Source organism: Papaver somniferum, chromosome 3 (genome assembly GCF_003573695.1).
Source record: "Papaver somniferum cultivar HN1 chromosome 3, ASM357369v1, whole genome shotgun sequence".
Classification (NCBI taxonomy): domain Eukaryota; kingdom Viridiplantae; phylum Streptophyta; class Magnoliopsida; order Ranunculales; family Papaveraceae; genus Papaver; species Papaver somniferum.
Window position 1 is genome coordinate 28841582 of NC_039360.1, and position 9516 is coordinate 28851097.

General features: G+C 35.8%; 1 protein-coding gene across 1 annotated transcript; it reads right to left on the reverse strand.

Moving 5' to 3' along the window:
* Positions 1-5119: 5119 nt before the first annotated feature.
* On the reverse strand, positions 5120-6662 carry LOC113361073 (putative F-box protein At4g21240). Its single transcript, XM_026604445.1, has 2 exons — positions 5740-6662; positions 5120-5631 (listed from the first exon to the last, which is right to left on the reverse strand). Exons 1-2 carry the CDS (start codon positions 6155-6157, stop codon positions 5528-5530), a joined length of 522 nt encoding a protein of 173 aa, XP_026460230.1. The 5' UTR covers positions 6158-6662; the 3' UTR covers positions 5120-5527.
* Between the last annotated feature and the right edge of the window lie 2854 nt (positions 6663-9516).

Consider the following 9516-nt stretch of genomic DNA (forward strand, 5'->3'; position numbering starts at 1 on the left):
GAGCTCTTGGAAACTGTTGGTTGCTTCTTGGAGGACCATGGGACTAAGGAATCACCCAAGAATACACGGTAACCAGAGGTTGATCGTCGAGTATCCGGGGATCCAACACAGTCATAATCTGAGAAGGAAGTAATTTGACTGATATCTCCAGCTTGAATAACAATACCTGATCCCAATGTACCCTTAAGATAACGCAACACTCTCTTGACAAGAAGCATGTGTGTAGAAATGGGAGCATGCATAAATTAAGAGATGTAGTTAACAACAAATGTGATGTCAGGGAGTGAGTGTAAGATACTGAAGTCCTCCAACTAGACTCCTAAATTCCAAACCATCAAGCAGTGGTTCACCATCATGAATAGATGCGCGCTTGTCAGTGGAGACTGGTGTTGAACATGGTTTGGAATCTGTCATTTATGCCTTGACAAGGAGATCAGTTGTGTATTTCTGCTGAGTAAGAGTCATAGTATCTCTAGAAGAAGATAACATAACTTCAATACCCAAAAAGTAGTATAGATCACCTAAATCTTTCATAGCAAACTGAGCACTCATCTGATTTATGAGAGAAGTAAGAAAGTAATCTGAGCTGCTAGTAAGTATGATGTCATCTACATAGAGAAGAATAATATCAGTATCATCTCCACACAGATAAATGAACATGGAAGAGTCTGAATTAGACATAACAAACCCAGCATCAAGAAGAAAACCACTGAATTTCTCAAACCAAGCCCTTGGAGCTTGTTTGAGTCTGTAGATTGATTTGTGAAGAGGACAAACATGATCAGGGTGAGAAGCATCTTCAAACCCTTTAGGTTGTTTCATATACACCTTCTCAGCTAAGTCTCCATGCAGAAATGCATTGGAAACATCAAGTTTCCTAATAGACCATTTTTTAGTTAAGGCAATAGTGAGAACAACCCTGATTGTAGTGGTCTTGACAACTGGACTGAACGTTTTGATTATAGTCCAAACCATTTTGTTGGCTGTAACCTTGAGCAACTAGCTTAGATTTGCATCTGTCAACATTACCATCAGGCTTGAGCTTCAATTTATAGATCCATTTTATGCCCAAAACATTCATATCAGAAGTAGGTGGTACTAGAGACCAGGTTTTGTTCAGCATTAAAGCATCATACTCTAACTGCATAGAGTCATTCCACTCTTGCTGCTTGCTAGCTGACTTGTAAGTCTTTGGATCTTTAGGAAGAGAGACAATTGAATCAAATGCTGAGTGAAGAGGATGTGGGACTATTGAGTAATAAAATCTGGTAAATATTTTGGATAGAAGAAGAAGAAGTTATCAACTTGAATAGATGAATTTGCCTGAGGATTTCTTGGAGAAGTATTGACTTGAGACTTCTTCTGAGATCCATTATTCTTTGAAGCAGTGTATCTATATGGACATCTACCAGCTGAATGACCAATTCTTTTGCAAATCTGGCACTCAACAGTAGAGTAATCAATCCACTGAGAAGTGACAAAATTGTCATATTCTCTCCCTAACCCATTGAGTACATACATAACAATATCATATTCAACAACTCTTTCATTTATAGAAGCTAGAGAATCAGAAATACTTTTAACCTCTTGAACATACTCAGCAACAGTACGAGCTCCTCTTTTAATGGTCTGTAGCTGTCCTCTGAGCATAAATCTACGAGCTGAGAACTGATTTGAGAACTCCTTAGCAAGATATGACCATACTTCTGCAGCAGTAGTACACCCCAGTACAGACCAAGAGAGAGAATCAGAGAAAGTAGAGTTAAGACAGCTAAGAACATATTTATCCCATTTTCTCCATTTAAAATAAGATGGATTTAAGATCTCAGGTCTCCTTCTTTGATAAATTCAGGTGGTGATGTAATGGATCCATCAACATAACCAAACAGATCTGTGCTAATAAGCATAGGTTCCATTTGATTTTTCCAAATAAGAAAGTTTGTGTCATCGAGTTTTAGACCAATAAGTTGAGTAATGTTCTGAAAAGGAAAAGTTGTAGTAGTCTTATAGTGAGGAGACGACACAGAAGTCATGATGTGAAGAGAGATTTGAGATCTGAGGTACACCAAGTAGAGAAAGTAACGTATCAGTAGAGGTAAGATGTGGTAGAGAAGCAAAGTAGAAGATAAGGTTAATATGTGGTGGTGAGTTTGAGTAAAGGTGTGGTTGTACAAAGTTTAAAGATGCAGATGAAGGTAGGCGGTGGAAGCAATGAGTGAAACCCTAGACAATATGTCTTGGAGAATCGAACAACCCTCGTGATACCATGACAGAAGTAGAGAAAGTACTAAAGAGGTTGTATTAAACGTAAAGAAGTACAAGGAGAGTTGTTGTTTAAATAGAGAGAACAACAGTAACTAAAGCAAACGGTAACAAACAAACCCTAAAGCAGTGAAAGTAAAAAACATGAAGTTAACTAAAAGGAGTTTTAACATAACACTCCAGATACACTCAAAAGTAAAGCTGATAACTTCTTGTTCTAACAGTAATGTCCATTAAAAAGCTGAGAGGAGTACTTGAACTTCTGCTTGGCGCACTGAAGTGACCCTGCATTTCCAGCCTCTGGCACCTTTGAATCTGCCTCTCGAGTCACATTGCACAATTTCAGTCTGCAAAAGTAGTCATTACAAAAGGAATGCATCCGAAGAAAATGGCATTGCTCTCATTATAATCATGCAGCCTAACAGTTTCAGTTGACGGTCTGTTTTTACACAAAATCCATGTCCTAAATCTGTTGTCAAAACTGATGTTATTATGCAATAGGTGCAAACAATTGTTCGTATGCTGAATTGCAACTCTAGGATCTTGTTTGTGCTCAAATTCAGCTTGCATCACATTTTCCGAATATGCCAAAGTATGACTATCCTTTCAGTTTTACTCCCTCTGTTTCTAAAATATAGGCAGGTTTCCTTATTTGGGTATGTCAAAAAAATATGTTTGTTTCCATATGTGGAAAGTCAAATATTATGATTTTACTACTATACCCATAGAGGGACCACTTCTCTCTTCTTTTTTTTCTCTCCTAATACAAAAAGGAGACCACTTCTCTCTCCTCTTTCTCTAGTAACAAATGAGTGGGGACCAAAGGATAGTTTAGGAAAAAACATGAAAAAGTGGCTACAATGATTGGTTTTCTTAATTTTTGTGAAAACCAAACTTGCCTAATTTTTAGAAACGGAGGGAGTAACTCTTTAATTCCCATGAGTAGTTTCCTGAGCAAACCAACTTAAGATACTTTGACTAAGATCCCCAAAGGCAATGTAAGTGAGGAGCTTTACCATAGCATAATGTCCTTGCAAAAGGGCAATGTAGAAACAGACTGCACTGTCCTCCTGTAACTGAGAGAGAAACCAAGCTTTGTTCATAACTTGAAAGAACTGACTAAGAAAGTCCAACTATAATGATTTGGTGTATACACTTCCATGGAAATATCTTAAAAATTTTGTGGAACCTGCAAGTGCAACAATCTTAACCATTTTTTCTTGTCTAGAGTACTGAAAACTTGTTATATGTAGTGCAAACTAGGTTCAAGAAGCTTGTTATAAGTAGAATTTAACGGGGAACTTCCCATTGTTGGTTAATGTCCAAAACAAAGTGTCTTCTTCTTGACTAGGTACCCTGATTGCTTGAATCTGATGACATTGTTCATGTGTGAAGTATTCTTGTAAAATCTGATCATAAGGTGAAAGACCATGTATATGTTTTGTAAGTGGTGCTCAGTTGGTTTTCCTAGTAGGTACTGAACCTGGGCAGCCTAGGTACCATGAGGAAATATCAAAATATATGTTGATAGAAACACAAGGTGATACATATGTAGATGCCAAACTAGAAATATCAGTTTCAGAACAAAAAAGAAAAAGAACATAGCGCCGTAGCGGTGTGATTCGTATTCGTAAATGCCAGTCTATAATCACAACTTGGTATCTGTATAGCATGTGAAATGACCTATTTTATGTGCGAACTCATACAGGCGTAATGCGTAAATTATGGAACTCTTGTTCTGAATCCTCGTAATGGTAAAGATGGAGGATACCTAGCTAGATTGAGCATTCCCATGAAGATGGAAAACTAGATTTACTTGAAGACAAACAATTAGTTTGGTTGTGGTTAACAATAGAGTTAAAACATTAATTTTGTTAGCTGTTACGAAGTCCTCTGCCTACTTGAATCGTCTTATCTTCTGATGGAAATTTAATGAACAATGAGATAAGCTTTTCTGCCTCTTCAAACTACCATTTCTGTATGTATATATTCTTTCTTCTTCCAAAAATCAGATTTAGCAAAACGAAGAGTTCAAGAGATGACAAAACTTACCCTATGTATCAAGTGATTTTGGTACTAGCATTTATTTAGTTCTAAAGAGATGACAAAAACATGCCAAAATTTATTTGGAAACAAACTTATGCTACGGTACTAACATTTATGGAAGGGTGGAGATAGCCGGTAGCTAATGCTACAAATTACATGAATCAGTAGTGTTCCTAAAGTTGGTTCAAAAGAGACTTGCTTAAAATTGGTTTACGCACTGACGTTGCTTCTTTGAATTCTCTGAAAGAAAGGCAATTTGAAGTAATTTTGTGTCCCCCATATGAAGGATAGAGCCACATTATCCCCGCCTATTAATCCCTGGCCCTAAGTTGATCTAAAAGAGACATGTTTTGTTCAAATTATCCAAATATAGCAAAACATGTGTATTTGAGAACTAGATAGCGACAACTGATTCAAAACAGAAGAGCTGAGATAGATGCATGTCTGCTACTGTCCTAAATTAGCACCAGAGTAAGAGTGATCAATTTTTTTCTCCATTTGCATAAAACTGATCTGTATTACTAATGCAATGACCCTAAGCTGTTGCCACAACAGAACAGTAAGCACAAATATTGAAAAAGTTCAAAATTGGATACTTGAAATTGTCCGACTAGTGTGATGTTCAGAAAACTAAATATAGAGTTATGATTTATTTTTTTACTCCCAAGACCTTCCCTACATATAATCGCTCCTTCGCTTCTTACAAGTAAAATCAATTTACTAGAGTCTGTGTCACGTTTTCCCACTAAGCTTAGTTTAGGTAAACATTAATGTAACAAGATACGCAGTTACAAAAGCAAGATAGCTCAACTCCAAGTTAAATATCACATGATATAAAGACGAGATGTACCATATAAGTAGCAGACTTACAGTAATCTATATGTAATAGCTATCCATTATCCATTAACAAGCACTGGACTGGAAAGAGTTCAAGAAATGGTACCTCATCTGCTAATCACTGCCTCTTCCATCGCAATGCTGCTTCATCTGCCTCCTCACTTATTATAGCTCTTACCTTGGTCAGCTGACTACATCATCTGCGTATCTTCTTCTCCTAAAGCTTTCAGCGAAACTAAGGTGTTCATGTGAGGAACGGGCCGAGAAATTTCTTCATCCATATTCACAAGCATTTCTAGAGATGGTATTGTCGGGTTATGGAGATACAGATCGGTATCATTGTAGCATAGAACTTCACCACTTTTCAGAAGGGCAAATGGTCTTAAAGTACGCATAACACTTGCCTTTTTCCTCCAAATGGGATCCGCATCACGATTACCATTTTTCCCCTCAAGTAACCAAATGTCAGAAATTCCAATTTTGTCACTGATAGCACACATCAAGTAACCCCCAAACCCCCAATTTTACATGAGTATGGAGAAAACATTATTTGACAAAGCATTTTCACAGGGAAAGTGGGTAAAGAGAACATACGGAAATTTTCGTCAACTAAATCGAAAACTACAATGACTCCATTTGCATTTATCCAATAAATAGCTCCATTTACAAATGTACCATGTCGCGAAGCAAACAATACGATTTCACGGTTGAATTCTCCTACATTTCTCCATCCCCTGCCACTTCCAAGAGTATATACGTCAACTAATCCAACATTAGGTTTCTCGGGTTCATTGTAAATTCTAATAACCTTGTACTCATCACTTAAAGAAAGGTAACCAAACCCACTCATTACACGGCCATTACGAGTAAAACCTTCTTCCAGTTTTGGAAGAGCAACATATTCTTTAGTAATTGGATTACAGATACAAGCATCAAACAGAGAACAATTATCACCATAGGAAACACCGAAACATATCAAACAATTACATGAATTCCGAATTTTATAAAACATAAATGGAGGGTGTATGTTAACCCTTGTAATTCCATTAAAGGGTGTCTCATCTTGATTCTCACTGTATTCAAAATAAAAGAAGTGATTGTACCTTCATTCTGGTACAAGAACAGAAAGCCCAACTTACTAGAATCAACAGAATATGGATCACTGAGATGAGTTAAGTGCATTTGGGGAAAGATGGGTGAGAGATGAGATCCCTCCATTGTTTGCATACCGATTTGCAGTGTAAAATTGATTCAGTGGATAAACGAACGAGTATTTCTAAAATGATCTCTAGTGGGAACATGTTGAAGTTCCCCGTCATAACCTGTGTTGAGGAGAAAAAGGGGTTTACAGAGAATGCGATGATAAGAAGAGAAATGGTTAGGGTTTGAAGAAAATGTTAACGGAAGACGGAAAGCTGGGAAATGTTGCTGGCTGGTAGCATAGGGATATGACATAACTAGACTGTCGGATGCCGGGTGTTAAAATCCGGCTGTGCTAGACATTTCTTATTAATAAATTTTGCTACTATAATTTTGCAATTTTTTTACGAAGATGATAGACACTTCGGATTAAGCACCGAAGAATACACCGGTAGAGACAACGAAAAGTGGACCCACTTCCACGGTTTTAATCCCTATACTGAAAAGTTGTTGGAGATCGTCGGATTTCCCGTAATACATTCCTCCGTCCTTAGTTCGGTGTGTCCAGCAATGCTCATTGTTTTAACATTTCTTTTTCTTTTGCATATATGAGGCCACGTGTTGAAGGTTTTTGATTACCGATTCTTTTACTAAGATATCTGCGGCTTGTAGTTGTATGCTTATATAACTTATCTTGTTTGGGGTAATTTTTCTAAAGTTGCCTCAACTTCTAACATTGTGTTTTCAATTTTCCCAGTACATTTCTTATTAATAAAGGTTTTCTCTATTTCATATCCCCACTTTTCCTATTTCCAATCCCCCATAATTCCTATCCCTAATAATCATAAGTACCACCCACATAAAATTTCACATTTCCTAAATACCATCTTTTGACTTTTTATTTTTACACCCAATTAAACAAAATAGAAAAACCTAAGAAACAAATCACGTCTTCTCCATCTCCACAATTTCTTCTACTCCGTCTCCATGATTCATCACCAAAGAAGGATACAACTTTGATGTAAGCTAAACATTAAAAATGGTGGACGGGAGAGATTAGGGTACCATATTACTTAAAATAGGTGGAACACATATTGAGTCAGCGATTTGATATGTATTGATCGGATATGACACTAGTTTTGAAGCATCTGTTACTAATGGGAGAAAATGCAAGCATAATGTTATGTTAATTTGGATTAGTATGTTTATGTATATACGCAAGTGCGGTTGGAATTACTGCTGCACTTAGATGACCATACATTTATGACTACCCTGCTCATGATCACCTCCAAACTTTGTTCACAAAATATATTTTCAATGATTAAATTAGGGTTTAGATATTCTCCAAGTTTTCTTAAATAAGATTTTCCACCATAGCGGTTTATCGATTAATTGCCGATCAATTCATCTTTATCTTGACAAATTAAATGACAAAAAATAAAAGATAGATGTACTTTATCAATCTAATTTAGAGTTTTTTGCTTGATAATTTATGGGGTTTCTTATTGGAAAAGAGGGAGTAAGGAAGAAGAAGACAAATAAAAGTGATAAAGGTTATGGTCATAGTCAATTTGACTTTTAGGGATTGTACACAGGAAAAACTAGAGTTGAAAAGTAAATTGTTTTTAGAAATTGTGAAGGGAACGGGAAATAGGGAAAATGAGGATAGAAAATAGGGAAAACCTTAATAAATTCTGCTATAATTTTGCAATCTGTTATTATGGACACATTTGATAGAGTATTATTTCTTAACCAAGAGGTAGCTTTTAGCAAAGTTTTTTTTCTGCATAAACCGCTGACGTTGTTTTTTTTTTTTTTTAATCCAAGTTAAAATATGCAAAAACTCCTTTTGATCCACCGGATATAGAATAAATACAAAGCTTATAGATAAGTCTTCTTTCTTGAAAGAAATATCTATAGAGATTCTCCAATCCGAGTTTATAGAGGCCCAATTGGATTTCCTAAGTTTTCCTTTATGAGATATGAACTTTTAGAGAAACTTTCGATGACGTTGACTTTTTTTTTTTAATTTGGCCTATTATATTTGGCGGATTTGGATCTGATTTTCAAAAACTATTGAGCATTTGTTTCTAAATAAACCAAATAATGGTGACATTTTATCCGGCATTTGTGAATAGTCCGATTTTGAAATGCAGTTAGGAACCCATATACTTATTTGAGTCGGTGTTGAATAATGAGTTAATGTAGTCCAAAGAGAACCCATGCCGAATAGCTCTAACAAAAGCGCAGAACCTGAATACATATGTAGTTCATTTTCTTGAGCTTGGGAATTGCACATCGAGCAATCTGAAGTGATAGTTTAGATATGGGCTGTTGATCAGCTAAAAATTGGAAGAGTTCTCTGGATTAATTTCCAAATTAATAGTCTATTTCTTGAAATTGTATTAATTTCATAATTTATTCGAAGAAAAACTAATTGTATTATTGTTGTCCTCATCCCTGCTTTTTGTCAATATTGCAAGAATTTTTTCATTAGTGTCTTGTGAGAAATATTCATCTATTTTTCCTTGATCCCAATTATCTTCTAGAGTTATTAACTCTTGAACCAATTTCGGAATTGACTCTTCTCTATCAGTTGGTTTTAGAATTATATCGGTATTAGGAACCCACCTATATTCCCATATTTTAATAGAAGCTCCATTTTTAATTTGCCAAACAAAATTATATTTAAAAAGGTTCAAGCCTTTTTGAATACTAGTCCAAACTCAAGATAGGTTAGAAGTTCTAGAGAATTCTATAGGATGTGAGTTTGGAATATATTTGGCTTTTAGGAGTTGGATCCGTAATTGATCTTGATCAGATATAAGTCTGCTGGCAAGTTTGGTGAGCAGTGCTAAACTTAATTTGTGTGAGTTTTTAATTCAAAGACCCCCTTGAGGTCTATGCTTGCAAATATTGTCCCAAATATTTTATGAAACCTCCTTGTCTTATGAACCCATCTTTGATCCCCATAAATTTCTTCGAATTCGCAATTTAATCTAAAGTTTCTTTGGGAAGAGCAATGACTTACATTTGATACGTTAGGTAGTCTTGAAGAATATATTTTATTAACGTCGTCTGGCGCGCTTGAGAGAGAATTTTAGATTTCTAGCCTTGTAAAGTGGAATAATATCTTTGGATAAAAGGTTAAAAGTTTTTTTGTCTACTCTTGTTAGAGAATAGGAAGGCGCCTACCGTTTTTAGGATTTTGGTATTATTTTTCCATGTCTA

Coding starts and splice junctions, on each gene's coding strand:
- LOC113361073 (XM_026604445.1), bottom strand. CDS start 6,157: ATGTTTTATAAAATTCGGAATTCATGTAATTGTTTGATATGTTTCGGT. Junction 5,632..5,739: donor TTTAGTTGACGAAAATTTCC/GTATGTTCTCTT, acceptor GTGTGCTATCAG/TGACAAAATTGGAATTTCTG.